The sequence below is a fragment of the Sabethes cyaneus genome, chromosome 3, assembly GCF_943734655.1.
Source record: "Sabethes cyaneus chromosome 3, idSabCyanKW18_F2, whole genome shotgun sequence".
In the NCBI taxonomy this organism is placed as follows: Eukaryota; Metazoa; Arthropoda; class Insecta; order Diptera; family Culicidae; genus Sabethes; species Sabethes cyaneus.
The window spans coordinates 6,737,677-6,753,904 of NC_071355.1; the positions used below are offsets into that span (position 1 = coordinate 6,737,677).

Genomic DNA, 16,228 nt, shown 5'->3' on the forward strand with positions numbered 1-16,228 from the left:
TATGTGTAGCGGTTTGTCATGGCCTGTGGATGCAGCGTTTATTGCAGGATCTAGGATGTACAATGGAAAGCCCAGTACCGTATTTCGAAGATAATCAATCGACGATTCGTATAACCGAGGATGACAAAGGCTTCGGGAGATTAAAACACATCGATGTTAAGTTTTTCTTCGTAAAGGATTTAGTGAAGGAGAACAAGATTGCTATTGAATACGTCCCTACCAGTGATCAACAAGCTGACATGATGACTAAGAGTCTGCCGGTTGCAGTATTTCGCCGAAATTGTTCTGCCATCGGATTAACAAGTTGCAGCGGTTGAGTGGGGGTGTTAGAGTAGACAACCCCTCGCTGCTTGATGTGCCAGCATTTGCGAATGCTACCTATATGTATAGTTACGATCTCATATACCTTTGCATACATTACATTGTATCACTTTGTTTACTCTGAAAGTTATTCTCGTACAATAAACCACGTTTCTTAAATTCGCTGTTTATTTTCCGTACGAGTGCATTTCACGATCCTAGACCCGTTTTATCTAAATCGGTACAGTACTACCCAGGTAACCAATAAGCATTTCCAATGCAATTTAAAAGCAAGCCAATAAGCATTTAAGTTGCCTTAAATGCTACTTAAATGCTATTTTGGCAAAATATGCGGCTACTTTACTGCTAGCCCTGTTATAGTGCTGACAATGCTTATTTGCAGCTAGTTACCAACAAGAAGAATTTAAATAGAATTGTGGATGCCAATTTACAACAGTTATGCAGTCGAAAAGCTGATAAACAACAACCTGCAGTATAAAACGCCAGGGATGCTAATAAACGACTGATTTACTGCTTATTTTAATGCTTATTGGTTACCTGGGTAATTCTGATAAATAAATACCAATTTAATCATGTATTGAACAAAATAAACTTCTGGAATTCAAACTAGAAACTCAATTTAAATACGCTTTGCATTTGATTGTACTGGATTTTCATTGCATATTGATGGCTGGCTTTGACATGATGTTAATATACCTAATAATAACATGTAAACGAGGCTCTCTGTCTTCCTCCTTGTAGTTTACAAAAGATAGTCCGCAGCATCTTTCGTTCGAAAACTACAAGCTACAAGGACTTTCAATTCCTCAGCAAGGTGTGTGCTCAAGGACAGCCAATCTATATAGGGTACGGGAGCACTCATAGATTTTAATGTGTCATAACTATTCTCAAGAAAATGTAAGTAATTTGCTAAATTTCATTCAATAAACATCAAAACCACTGTTTTCCACTAGCACGTAATCAGGCTAAAAAAAACCAGCAGCAATCGCTTACGCGTATCCGCTCTTGATGATGGTTTGAAAAACACACAATTATGATCACGTTTACTTATTCTAGAAACTAAACAGCTGTGAATATGGTATCACAGAACAATTCTACTTCTTTTCATCGCGGAAGAACACAAAAATTTCCTTCTGATATGAAAATATAAATCAATTTTCATTCACTAGCAATTTGCAGCATTTTGCTTTTAATTTCAGCATATGGTGCACTATTTACACTACTACCAATATGTGATGCAGTTGCGCCTGAAACTCTTTTATCGTGTTGACATAGCTAGTGTATATGGACGATTCAATGATACACTAGCGCTAGCAGCAAGCTGTTGTTCCTGCAAAACTAGTTATCTTCAATGACCCGGTATCTAGGCAATACCGACACGTTATCCATCGGTCTCTCTTTTGATCTACATATTTTTGAAAATCGTCTAATTCCTGTGCAGGCTTTTTCGGCCTTTCGGATTTAAACAACACAGACACCACTATAGAAAATGGGTCAATTTAGCCGCAGCGACTTCATCGTTTCTCGCGACTATAACTCAAATTCAGTAGCGTTTCATTAAGACCAAAATACACGCCGATATTCAGTAAATATTATTCTATCAACTGGTATAAAAATCTTGTCTCGAAAAAATATATAGTTTCAACGTAATTCCTGAATAATATTCAGGCTACCGCTTAATGGGCTGAAAATACCCTCCCGTACCCTAATATTTTGTATCAGGGTCAAACCGATTCAATCTCAACCTATTCCGAAGTAATAAGGTAGGCACACAGGCACGATTTCCAGATCGAATGCGTGTCTGAATCGCACTGGTATTGTTGTGATCTCAAACATGCAAATTCTTCGACCACCTCAAGCCCATCGCAGTCTACGGTAACCGATGGTAGAAGGTTGCTGTTTTATTGTTAAAGCCTGTTGTCGTGTATGTATTTTTTTGTTTTCGATGGATTAATCCGCAGTCTGTATCGTGTAGTTTTCGCTTCAAGTCGGATCTAGGTCTAGCTGGTCTATCGCGAGAAAATCGTCACGAATAAACATAAGTTTATTCTGCAAGCTTTCGTCGCTCTCCTTCCTGAGCTAGCGGTTTTCGATCAAATGTATCGTATGTTGCCTTGAAATCGACCAAACCATGGATCCTTTATTATCGTCGTCGTCAGCAGCATAGAGCCGGGGTTTCAAACAGTCATCTCCATTCAACTGGATCTTCGGCCACTCGTGGCCAATTTCGCAGTCGTCTCAGAAGTCTCGCAAATTATTTTCGACCTGGTCGAGCCATCTTGCACGTTAAGCCCACCTGTGTTCCTGATGCCGGTGGTGTTGTTGAAGAGAACTGTTTTCGTCGCACTGTCTTTACTTTTTTTACTCCTCCAAATATCATCCGTAGCACTTTCCACTTGAACACGGTAAGCAGCGTCACGGCTTCAAATCCATAAAAAACTAGCGGTCTAATAAGAGATTTGTAGCAGGCTTGGCATACACTTTTCGCTTTGATTTTGCTCTTTTGATTACTGCTCCTCAGCCAAGCAGAATTTGAAAAAGTGGTATATGGGGCATTTATAGAGCTAGTAATTAACTATAATATTGCTGAAGAAAGTGAAGTTTTATTTTTAGTATTTACGGCGCTGTAGGGCAGCAATACCGTTGGTAGCAAAAAGAGCGCTCTTTTTGCTACCAAGAGGGTAGCTGCCTTATAGTGCCATAAATACAAAATGCACAGTAATGCTTACTTCAGAAATATTGTAGATAATAACAAATTCTACAAACGCCCCACACATCACTTTTTCAAATTTTGCTTGGCTGAGATGCAGTAATCAAAAGAGCAAAATCGAAGCGAAAAGTGTATGCCAAGCCTGATTTGTAGGGGAACTGTGGGTAAAATGAACAGGGGGGGTAAAATGAACTGGTATGGTAGCCAAATTCCCAGTAAACCGATTAAAAACTGTTCCAGATCAATAGGTATCTTCTCCTAGAAATATTTCAAGCTGTTTGAGACAATATGTGGTGATCATAGGCTTTCTAATGTGAAAAAAATTGAAAAAGTAAAAAATATTTGTTGAAATCTGACGCCGATGGTAATTTCCACTAATAGTATATAAGCTTTTTTGGCGAAACAAATTAAATTTCGACTATTGGTATCATTTAGTGTTGTTTGCTTATCACTGTCCTGCGGATCTGTCGAAAATTCCAAATATTTTTATCAACTGTTTGTTTATAATAAACACTAGAAAACAATTGGTGTTTTGGAGGCAAAATGAACACTTCACTACGGGGGCAAAATGAACAGTGCGTATAATGATGTTTTATTTTCCATTTATCAGCAGCCAGGACCTAATTACAATTCAGTCAATGAAAATGATCGAGTCTCTCGAAAAATGGCGGAAAATGACCGATGAAGCGAGTTGAAATTCAAGCATTGTATGAACGTGGCGAAGATACATTATGTTAACTTTGTGCAGTCCTATTTTAAGTTCAGCAGCCTTGTTGAATATCTACAGCTTATGTAGAACAATGATAAGGTAAAATAATGTTTAATTTATCCAAATTGCATGTTAACTTTAGTTTTCTATGACATGTTTATTTTGCCCTCACTGCATGTTCATTTTACCCACACGAAAAAAATCAAGCTCGACTGTGACGCTTTCGAAAATAAGGAATTTTTCATGACAAATCGTACTTTTTCAAACATCTTTATATTTTGCTACGTGGAATATGAATCCGGCTTTCAATTCATGTAGTGCGTTTAGCATTTGGCTGGTTCCTCGGGAAGCAAATGGCGAAATTGCTAAGGGTGTTCATTTTCCCCCCAGTTCCCCTACATTGTCAGCTTCGGACGGCGACGTATGCTTCTTGATCGTACCGTTTTACGAAGGGCAAAGTAGGCCCGATTTCCCGCTTGAATACACCTTACTAGTGTTGTTGCCCGCAGTCACCAGCGATCCCAAATACAGAAACTCATCTACCACTTCCAGTTCGTCCCGGTCAACGGTTACCATCCGTGGAAGTCACGCGTTTCTTTCCTTTGATCTTCCTTTGGCCTTCGACGTATTTTTTAAGCCTAATCCTCCTAAACTCCACTTTCAGTCTGACGTACATTGCTTCTGCAAAGCCTAGGAGTTGGCTATGCCCTTGATGAAAATCGTGTCTCCTGTTTCGATTCCATTTGCCCCTGTCACATTGTCTCAACTTTTGCCGCATCTCGAAGGGACTCGAGAGTGTCCCCGAGATGCACACGAAATATATTACTCGATCCAATGCAGTTTTGATCAGTCGCGTCAGTTTATCCGGAAAACCGAGTTAACTGCCATAGCTGGAAATTAAATTAAAATAAAACTCGACCTTTTCGAGTGCGAAAACAGACACTGAGGAAGCCTGCAAGTCGTAGGCGAAATACGTATCTGTCAAGAATAAATATACATAGTAGAATTAAATTAGATAAATTTTCTTTTTATTTAATTTCCATGTTTCGTATTCTACTAAGACGCTCCAAAAACTTCAGTCTTCTGCCATAGCTGGCCACGTACGACTGCATCGTATAAGCTGCTTTGAAATCAAGTACGATGTGATGCGTGGGCACGTAGTACTTCCAACATTTCTGTAAAATCTGGCGGATGATTAGCCTTATGCCGCGCTAGTTGCAGCAGTCGAACAGATCACCCTTTTTGTAGATGGAACTTGTAGATGAACCCAAGGGTAAGTCGCTGAGAACATTCCGTTCACCTCATTCATAGAAATTTTGTTTAGTCTGTGCCTTACTGTGCCGCTGAGGTGCTGATCGTGTGAAACCTGCCAAACTCGTCTGCGCCCAGCCAGACTGTTTTGATCGTTTTGACAATAACAAACATTGGCAGGGCTGAATATTTTTAACATTTCCAAATTTAAATGTCAAAAAGGTGGGCCACAGTGTGCCATGAACTGTGAAATGAATGTACCGCAATTGTAATCAATGAGGTAAGCTGTTCCTTAAATCGAGCCTGCAACAATGTTCTAAGCGACTTACCCTTGGATGAACCGTTTATACCAATGACATTTTTGAATATATTGGATTTAGAAAATTTGATCAACGACACGGACTCCCAAGAAATCCACTTGCCAGTGGCCCGAAATTCGTCTCTTGATTGATTGTTGATTGACGTCGTAATAGAATTTCAGTGAGTATTTTGATGGTGATGTTAATTAGCATAATGCCAAGATAACTTTAGCATTCCAGGACAAAAAAACCTTACTAAACTCCGAAAATGGGGGAGACATCCGCTCATTGTTCGACAGTTCTTGTTAGAACCAATGCACAACTTGCCGCTCAAGAAAGAAGACAACCAGTTACTGACCGACCCTACGGGTCAACGTAACCCTTAAACTGAACACTTTGAACAACTCTTCTGAAGTCTCAAGTGTCACAGGTCAACAAAACCAGCAGCGCGTGACGCACACAGTACGTCGAATCAGCCATATCAACTCTGAGGCTGCATAGTTAGCTAAAATTGAAGCAGAAATCGAGCGTATGAAGTTCAGCAGAGCACCAGGCATACCGTGGACCCCCGTTCGTTTGGCCGTTTTTAATCTGAACACTTAATTTGAACCCCGCTGGTTTGCACGATGCTTCAAATGTCATTCTCAACATGGCATCATTTGCCTTCGCAGACAATGCACATAAACACGATTTGTCTGTACTGATCTAGCGTGTTTAATCCTAGTTTAATCAGTTACACATTTCGTTTCCTAACGATTACAATAGAAATCCGATCGGAGAATAACATATTCGCTGCTTGCACCTACCAACTAAACGAGACTAACTCAAACCACCAAAACAATAACAAAGAGCAGGGCGGCCAGTTCATATAAGTTTCAGTATATTTAGGGCTGCTAGTTGTTCAAATTAAAGACGAACCCCGTTAGTTTGCATGAGGAATCGTTCAAACGAACGGGGGTCCACTGTATACTGCATTTCAGTAGAAATCTAACCACGTATCTGTTAGCGCAAATGTTGCATTCACTCTTCAGCAATATCTGGAAAATCGTGATATTTTCGGTAAACTGGACGCAGGGCATCTTGGTAAAAGTTCCCTGCATCACTCTTGAACTACTTTGCAAAGTGGTTCGCCGACCGGAATCGACGGGGACAGTACAAAAGATGGGGATCCAAAGGTTGGTAGCAGTGTAAATCATATTGTTCCATGCCCGACTGTTTCTGGCCAGTTTCTTGGTTCCCACCTTGATGTTCAGAGCCACTGCCACTGATCCTGATTCCTGACTGTCTGACTGACAATCCACTGATTCCTCCGCCGTTTGGGGACTCTGTAGCGCCTGAATGTTAAGCAGCGCCACTCCGCTCCACCGCGTCTGAAATACTAACGGATGGAATCCAAAATTTTGGAATTTTTTCGCGGTCCTTATGCTCAACAACAAACGAGCTCAGAGAGAAATGAGAGTATGTATGTGTTAGCTCTCGCTCTCCTCTTTTTGTTAATATTTTTTGTTTTGTTTATGTTTGTCCAGTTTTGTAAAAAATAGCGTCCAAACAAGAAGCATTTCGGGCGCGCGTTGTACATTTCTACGAACTGCAACAGAAATCTCAGCAAAAAGTATACGGTACCACATTTAAAAAGCAAATATGTTGCGGCTTCGACTGTTTACCATATCCTCAGATGCCCAACAACTATTCGCAAGCAAGGTAGTGGAAAACCAGCCAAAATTATGGACGCAGAAGGACATCGTTCTCTTTCTCGTTTCTTCAACAACAAGCTCTCTGGTTTGGCTATCAATTAAGATGCACCAGACGAATGTTTGAAGAAAATTTTGATTCCGCTTCTACAAAAACATCATGCAGATGGACAATACGTGTTTTGGCCGGATAGAGCATCATCGAATTACGCCAAAAAAAACACAATCGTTCCTGAATACCCATTCGATCCCAATTTTACCCAAAAATCACAACCCGAAAAATTTGGCTCAGTGCGCCCAATCTAAAATTTCTTCGGGATATTGAGTTCCTTGGTGTACAAAAATAACTGGAGAGCCACGAATCAAGAGATGCATTCGCAAAGTTGACATGACGGCCGTACAACGCTCCTGTTTCGACGTTAAACGAAAGCTTCGCCGAACAGCCGATTACGGACCGTTTTCAAATGTACACTAATTTTTTTTCAACAATGGATAATATATCTTTAATTTCGGTCAATCATATCTTCTTCATGTATCTTTGTTTTTTTTTTGACAGCTTGAGAAAAAAATTCCAAAATTTTAGTTGCCACCCGTTATCGCACCCAGTTTGGTTCGTCGTTCTTTATTCAATCTTCATGTGATTCATGTGAAGAGTCAGTACGACAGTTGCATTAGCCACGTAATTGTCCTGTACTTTCCTGCATTTTTAACTCTAAAAATATATTTGTTATATGTTATTTATAAAAATAACTTTCCTAAAAGAAATAAGCAAATCATCAAATAAGTTTCAACACTGAGAACTTATTTATCAAGTAATATTTTTTCATTTTCGATACTCCATTTTTCCTGACAGCTTATTACCCCTCTCAATTTTCTCGTGTTTTACTACCCTCGACGGCACAAACAACATAGTCATTATTGAAAATTGAAGCCGAACCGTTTTGATGCGATCGTGTCACGTGTTGCTACAGAGCGCGATCGCGATTCATGCCATTCTAGCCATGCGGCATCAATCAAGCGGCATTATATGCCCGACAGCCCATGCCGTATTATGTTTTGTTTACTTCGGCACTAATAATGCAACGAATCACCGAGTGTACTATATATCCCGTCCGTTACTTTTACTACCGGATCACTCTCGATCGGTCGACACCGGTGAAAGGAACAATTCAGTAGAAGGCGAATTTACCGTTCAGGTGGAAAATGGCGAAGAAAAGCGTTGGAGCCGTGATTCACGGGGTTGAAGATATGCGAATGGTAAGCATGAGGACGATTTTGTTGACAAATTCAACTGATCAAGCTGATCAAAAATTCTTAGGAACAAGTTCCAATTCCTACTCCACGAGATAATGAGGTGTTGCTGGAGATGGATTGTGTTGGAATCTGTGGAACGGATGTTCACGTACTGACGCACGGAGGATTTGGAGAGTACAAATTGCAGCAGCCAATGGTGATTGGACACGAGTCTTCCGGTGTGGTGATCGGCACCGGCAAGGGAGTGAAGCGATTGAAAGTTGGTGATCGCGTTGCAGTCGAACCGGCTATTGGCTGTAAGGTGTGCAAATTGTGTAAGCTCGGGCGTTACAATCTTTGCCCGGATGGGATCTACAGTGCAACTCCACCGATCCATGGTACTTTACAGAATTACTACACCCATGTAGAAGATTGCTGTTTCAAGCTTCCGCCGAATGTTACCATGGAGGAAGGTGCACTGCTGGAGCCTTTGGCAGTGGGCGTTCACAGTTGTCGAATCGCCGGGGTTACTCTGGGTTCAAACGTGCTTGTGCTTGGAGCTGGACCAATTGGAATGGTGACAGTTTTAGTGGCAAAAGCAATGGGAGCCGCGAAGATTTGTGTTCTCGATTTGGTACAGAGCAAACTGAATATTGCTAAAGACATTGGCGCTGATGTCACGTTGCTTATTAAGAAGGGCGACAAAGAGGATGACATCGTCAAGAAGATCCATCAGTTGTTGGGGGTCGCTCCGGACATATCGATCGAGTGCACAGGAGCCGAACCATGCGTCCGAATTGGTATTTTGGCAACCGACATCGGAGGCGTGCTCACGCTGGTGGGAATTGGATCGACCAACATGAATCTACCGATAACGATCGCTCTGGTTCGTGAGGTTGAAATTCGCTCCGGGTTTCGCTACGCTAACGCCTATCCCGCGGCATTGGCTATGGTGGCTAACGGGACGATCGACGCTACGAAGCTGATAACGCATCATTTCGATCTGAGTCAGTCGGTAGAGGCATTCAAAACTGCTCGTTACGGCTTGGAAGGGGCAATCAAGGTTATGATCCACTGTCAACCGAGGAATAAGAACAACTCGGTGAAGAAGCTATAAGCCGATTTGCAGTGTGGAATCTTGAAGAATCTCGGATTAATAAATAGTGGTATAAGTGCTTTGCAATAGCATGATGTATTAACACTACCACACCACCGAAACGACGTCACAACTTTATCTCCCTTCATCTTACCACAAAATAACAATCAAAAAAATGTATTGGACAACGTCCATTCGTCAGTGCTATTAAATCGGTTTAATTTAGTTTAGTTCTTGCACCACAAAATAGTTCACAAACAGTTAGAAAACAAAATAAATGCTATTATTAGCACGCCCTTGCACTTAAATGTAACCTAATGACCATGTTTGTTGTGTTCGTTGCGATAATGAGATAATGATTTGCTTCGTTGGATTGCAAATGATGCCGCCAATCATCATTTGAATAATTATTAGGCGGTGATCACTGCAGAATGAGCTGATGGAGAACAGCTCGTCAAGATACCTAACTGTGATTCCGATTAATTTGTTCTGCCCGATGAAAAGAGGAAATATATAATGTTGAACAACATTTATTATGATTTTTTAAATTCACAGAGTTATTATCGTTTAAAAGATTTATTTCGAGCCAATTATGAGAAGACGAATGCCAGTGACAATGTCTATCTGTTGTTTCCTTATCAGCAGAAATCAATAAAATTTAACACAAGCTTCTTTTACATTAAATATTATAGAGAAGAAATGGCACAGGACCCAACCTGAGCTCTTTAGTGGACTTGAAATTAAACTTTGAATTTGAACATAAACTTCATTAACCTTAAAAGTGCGACTTGAATTCGAACTTGAACTGAAAGTTTTATCTGAAATTGGACTTAAAATTACACATGAAATAGGACTTGAACTGGGAATGGAAAAAGATTGAAAATTGAATTGAAATAACAATTAAAATTGATTTTAAAATAGGAGTTAAAGTTGGTCGAAAGTCGAAATACAAAAGTCAGAATTTTGGTTGAAACTCAAAAGTGAAAAGTCAACAATCAAAAGCAAAGAGTCAAATGTCACAAGCAAAAATCAAAACCCATTGTGCAAAAATAAAAAGTGTAAATTCAAAAGTAAAATTTCCGATGTTAAAAGCCAAAAGTCAAAACTCAGAAGAAAAAATTTAAAAAAACCGAAGATTAAAAACGAAAAAAATAACGCTGGTAAACGCCGCCTACCAAGCACTTTCCCACATCCTGTTACGCCGGCTATCACCGATAGCACAAACGTTCGTAGGGAATTATCAGGCATGCTTCATGGAAGCACCAGTTCTTTACCATCCGAAAGATCTTGCTGGAATGTCGGAAATACAACGTACCGACGCATCACATCTTTATTGACCCCAAGTAACAATTTCAAGCTGAACAAACGCTTTCATAGCTGATTTTATGCAGCCTGTGGCTGATCTATGGTTTAGGTTTAGAAATAAAAACCTTTTTTCAGCTTTTAAACATCTAAATCTGGTGATTTTATCAAGCTTCAGGCTAATTAATAGCTGCTTTCCAAGCTGCAACGAAGCTTAATAGAAACTTCTTTGCGCTTTTAAATAGCCAATTTGCGCAATGCTGTCAATTCTATTTTTAGAACGAGAAATAGTGTTGCAATCTGCTTTCCCATTCGCTTAATCAACGCTTCATCAACCTTTATGCAGCCAAAAAAAATCTATTTTTAAATTTAAAAAACGCGTTGATTAAATTTGGAATGCAATTCAGCTACCATTGTTACATGGGACTTCAAAGCAGCATACGATACAGTCGATCGAGACCAATATTAGCAGATAATGCACGAACACGGTTTTCCGGACAAACTGACGCGACTAGTCAGAGCTACTTTGGATCGAGTAACGTGTTTCGTGCGCATCTCGGGGACACTTTAGATTCCCTGCAAGACGCGGCTAGAGTTAAGACAAAGTGACAGCTTATTCTGCATGCTGTTCAACATTGCTCTTGAAGGGGTCGCCGACGAGCGGGCATCGAAACGAGAGGCGCGATTTTCTCTAAAGGTTGCAAACTCCTAGGCTTCGCAGATAACTTTGATCACAGAGAACAGACTACCAGGTAATCGCCAAAAAGTGTGTAAAAGGCTTTTATGTAATCTACGAGTAATCCTTCAATAGAGCACCCCTCGAGCAGTAAGTGGCAAAATAAATCTGGATGTCGCTATCATCGCTGCTATGTGACTCCAGCACAAAGAAAAATAAGAGGGCGCCACCGACAGATTTTACACACAAAAAATCGATTACTTCCTTCGAGCCTGTTAATCTGTTCTCTGTGCTTTGATATCATTAGGACCAAATTCATGAAAGGAAGAAGTTCAAAGGCGATAAACATGACCAACTAGAAGTGGTGGATGAGTTCGTGTATTGGAGATCGCTGGTATCCGCGTATAACAACACTGGTAAGGCGATTCAGTGGCACACATTTAGGCGAGAAACGAGAAGCGCACAACGCTATCATTAAGAAGCATACGCCGCCGAACAAAGCTGAACATGAAACATGAGGGTAGGACTAATAAGCGGACTTAAAATCGAAGTTTCAAATTGAACCCCATTTCAAACACGTCATGATGAAATTTTACTTGAAACCAGACTTTAAATTGGACCTCTAACGGGTAAGGCCAGAAACAGACGACTAAAATCAAGCATTAGACACACACACATGATTTTTTTTATAGAGGCTTTGGAATTTGGCATTGGCCTCAGTGCACACATGATACAATTCGTCGCATTTTTAGAAATAAATCATTACATGTACCTACTCTTTCTCAGAGATAACTTGAAAACATAACGTCCTGAAAGTCAAGGTCAAACTAAATTACTCAAACAAGCTAATCCAGCTAACAAATTGGGGCTGTCGTGTAATCAGTAATCAAAATACCGTACAATAAAAGATAAGGAATGTGCAAAAGTGCAAAAAAATAACAAGCGTAACCTCCCGTCAATCAACTGCAACAGAAGGGTCAACAAAACATACACGACTTGTCGGACGGGGAACAACCAAGAGGGGTCATCTGATTGTCCCCGGTCTGGAAACAGATTTGTCTAGGGCACCAGTATAAAAGTCTGCAAACCGGTTTGGTGACATTCAGTTGCCTCCCACCAGAATGGCACCGAACCAAAACCTAGCAGCCGTCCTGTACGGTCCGAACGATCTGCGCCTAGAAGAACGTCCCATTCAGCAGCCGGCTTTCGATGAAGTTTTGCTCGAAGTGGACACGTGCGGCATCTGTGGAACCGATGTGCATTTTTTGAAAGAAGGTGGCTTTGGAGCTCAAATGCTGATCAAGCCAATTGTGCTGGGCCACGAATCTTCCGGAATCGTTCGTAAGCTTGGCAGTCAGGTAACACATTTGAAGGTTGGTGATCGTGTCGCGATCGAACCGGCAGCTGGGTGCAGAACATGCGATCTTTGTAAGGTGGGCAAGTACAACGTTTGCTTGAACGGTAAGCACTGTCCTACGCAAAAGCACGACGGAAACTGTTCCAATTATTTTACGCACTACGCGGATTGTTGTTTCAAACTACCGGACACGGTAACGATGGAGGAAGGTGCCATGTTGGAACCATTTGCAGTTGCGATCTATGCTGGTCGTAAGGTAGACATTGGCTTGGGTAGTAGAGTGCTCATTTTCGGGGCCGGCCCCATCGGTTTGATGTGCTTGGTTGCAGCTAAAGCGATGGGCGCGACTCGAACGGTGGTCCTGGATCTCGATCGAGTTCAGCATCGATTGGATATGGCAAAGAAGCTAGGAGCTACTGGTGTGATCGCCATCAGTAAAGATGACAAAGAGGATGATTTGGTGAGCAGAATCCAGAAGATTTTGGGAGCACCAGCTGATCGTGTACTCGAATGCACTGGTTCGCAACCGGGAATGAGAATATCGATTAGGAGTACGCGAAACGCAGGCAAAATTTGCTTGGTGGGGCTGGGTAACGATGATGTTACGTTACCGATGGTGGATGCCATCTCGCGAGAGATCGACATCTCGACCGCCATGAGATACAATCATGAGTGGGTTTTATTGGAATAAAAACCAGTTGGTACTTTCTAATGATTTTTCTTATTGATTCTAGTTTTCCAGCTGCGGTGGAAGTGGTAGCTAGTGGGTATGTGAACCTGAAACCGCTCGTTTCTCATCATTTCGAACTGAAGGAAGTTCACGAAGCCTTCCGCGTCGCGAGCCAAAGCGAAGGAAACAAAATTATGGTTCATCTTGTGCCCAGAGATACCAACAATAGGAAGAAGTTTGTTAACTAAAGCAAAGCGTAAATTAATTATTTCGAACCGATGAAATGTAGTTACGTGATTGTTACTCATAAAGTCTTAACAAAAATGTGTATGTACAAGAGTATTTTTTTATGTTTGACATTACGATGAATCTGTCGAAAAATGCCCAGCAACTACAATGGGAGTCAGTGTCAGTGTGACTCAAGACTTACGCAATATCGGCAAAACGGAGGGTCCTAGGAGAAAAATTTGGTTTTATTTGGGTCCCATTATTGCTTGAATCTACCCATAGATCTCCTAGCTTGTCAGCTTAATGCTTTACAGAATCAATGGTCGCCAATGGCTGTGGTGAAACAAAACAACATTCTCGTTGTCGCACTTTCTCTTTCTTATTATTGCGAATTCACTATAGCGATATAACGCGTCAGTTTGTCCGCAAATCCATTCTCGTGCCACTATCAGCCGGAACTGTTCGTTTTTGAGTGTATTGTAAGCTGCCCTAAAATCCAAGAGAATATGATGGGCGGGAACTCTCGATATTTCTGAACAGGGATGGTTCGATCACTTCCAGTCAATTTTGATTCATTTGACAGTACCGTCTCAGCCGAGCCAAATATGACAAAGTTATGTTTGGGACATTTGTAGAACTAGTTTTTATTTACAGTTTTGTTGAACAAAGTTTTGCTGCATCTTTTGTAGTTACTGTGCCATAATGCACAACGTTCATTTAGTCACTAATAAGATACTAGCATCGTAGCACCGTAACTACAAAACATACAGCAAAACTTTATTCAGCAAAATTATAGAATTTAACTTGCTTTACAAACGTCCCATATATAACTTTGTCATATTTGGATCCGCTGAGACAGTACTGTCAAATGAATCAAAATTGAGTCTAAGTGATCAAACCATCCCTGTTCCTGAAGGATTTGTCGGAGAGTGAAAATCTAATCCGTAGTTAGCATGGGTCCCCAAAAAGTCCGCCTGATACTGCCCTGCGAAATCTCTTGTTATTGGAGATAAACGACTTTACAGCATCTGGGAGAGAACCTTGTAGGCGGCGTTGATCAGCGTCATACCAATTACCAATTACAGCAATCAAACCGATCGCCCTTTTATAGATGGGATGAACCATGCCTCCACTCCACTCCTCCGGTAATTTCTCCTCCACCCCAAATGTTTAAAACTATCCAGTGAAATGCCAGGTTTGCCTTTTCGTCCTTACACGCATCAAACTTTGGTGTGTGTCCTATACGAGATTGGTACACCTTTTCATAAAACTTATGTGTTTTATTAGCCAGGAATTGTTCTAGCTCTTCTCTCTTCTCCTTCTGGCACATTTTCCTCCTCAGGCTCGAGATCAACTCATTCTGCTCTCGTCGATACTTGGCCAAGTGGTATTGCTTAGATTAAAGTGACCAGATTTTTTTTTGGATGAATGCGGGACATATTGAATGGCTTATTTGCTAAATCGGTTCGGTAATAAAGATGGGATCATTCAAAAATTGGGCACTTCATTTTGGCGATAGCGGTGCTCCCAGTGGCCGTGGATGCTAGCTTTTAGTAGCGTTGTAATATTTGTAAACAGTTCTGCTCGGTATATTTTTTTGCGGTTTAAAGGTAACGTGGTTTCGAGATATTCTTCATGCAGAAGAAGAAATGAAAGTAATTGTGGGCCAGACGTTGGAGTTGAACTCTTGATCGTCAACTGCGGTTGAGGGTCATTCGGAAAGTCAAGGCTGATCACGGATTGTACTTTGGTGAAAAAACTGAATGCTGACCGCAGTACTGTACGGCAAATCCGAACCCATCTCGGAATGGCTACAAATGTTACCGGTCAAGTGGGGAGCCCAGCAGAAGCCTCAAGCAATAAACAAAGGCTAGAATCCGGTCTCGTGGGCTGTGCGGCCGGGTGGCCAAACCCAGGGGTAAAATTCTTCATGCTCTGGTTCGCGGTAGGATTTGTAGCAGATTCGAGATTGGTTTTGGGGATGGGTTCGTGATAATAATAGGTCATGACTTGGCAAGGGATCTGTTTCATTGGCATCCGTGTGGAAACTAGTGTTTTGTGATGTATAAGAATTCCGAGATACACAGGGGTAGGTGCCTCACCAGGCGGATCTTGCCCTTCATTAGGTCTCATTATAGCCAGCCGCAGTTTCAGCATGCATGCTACAATGGACAATTATCCTCAAAAGAGCTGAGTGCACCAAATTGTCCCCCGGTTCGTCCAGTATTCAAATACTGGGGGATAATGAAGCGAAAGCTGAAGATGAAGAGAACAGTCACCAGCGACATTGGTCAGATGAGGAGTTCAAGGTGCCGGCTGGCTGGGGCCGTGACTGAGAGGGTGCACCGGCTGACGATCGGTGTCAGCAATAGATTTTTTAGTGCAATGTAACATAATTTCCTATGTTTCATGCTTTGTGTGTGTGTGTTTGTGTGTGTGTGTGTTTTTACCTTTGTTATACTATATAACAAAGGTTTAGAAATTGGTCGAAAAACGCGAAATAGAACCAAGGCCCGGAGGGCCAATTGTCATATACCAATCGATAGGGTTCGACGAATTGAGCAATGTCTGTATGTGTGTGTGTGTGTGTGTGTGTATGTATGTGTGTGCAGCTCATTTTCAATCGCCTGTTTCTCGGAGAAGGCTGAGCCGATTCATCCACTATTACTTTTGTTTGAAAGGTAT

General features: G+C 41.3%; 2 protein-coding genes across 2 annotated transcripts; both read left to right on the plus strand.

The window, feature by feature from the left end:
* The first annotated feature begins 8,126 nt into the window (after positions 1-8,126).
* On the plus strand, positions 8,127-9,829 carry LOC128742537 (sorbitol dehydrogenase-like). Its single transcript, XM_053838936.1, has 2 exons — positions 8,127-8,238; positions 8,300-9,829. Exons 1-2 carry the CDS (start codon positions 8,185-8,187, stop codon positions 9,329-9,331), a joined length of 1,086 nt encoding a protein of 361 aa, XP_053694911.1. The 5' UTR covers positions 8,127-8,184; the 3' UTR covers positions 9,332-9,829.
* Positions 9,830-12,409: 2,580 nt separating this feature from the next.
* On the plus strand, positions 12,410-13,563 carry LOC128743432 (sorbitol dehydrogenase-like). Its single transcript, XM_053840005.1, has 2 exons — positions 12,410-13,317; positions 13,380-13,563. The coding sequence occupies exons 1-2, from the start codon at positions 12,410-12,412 to the stop codon at positions 13,561-13,563; spliced, it is 1,092 nt and encodes a 363-aa protein (XP_053695980.1).
* Positions 13,564-16,228: the final 2,665 nt, after the last annotated feature.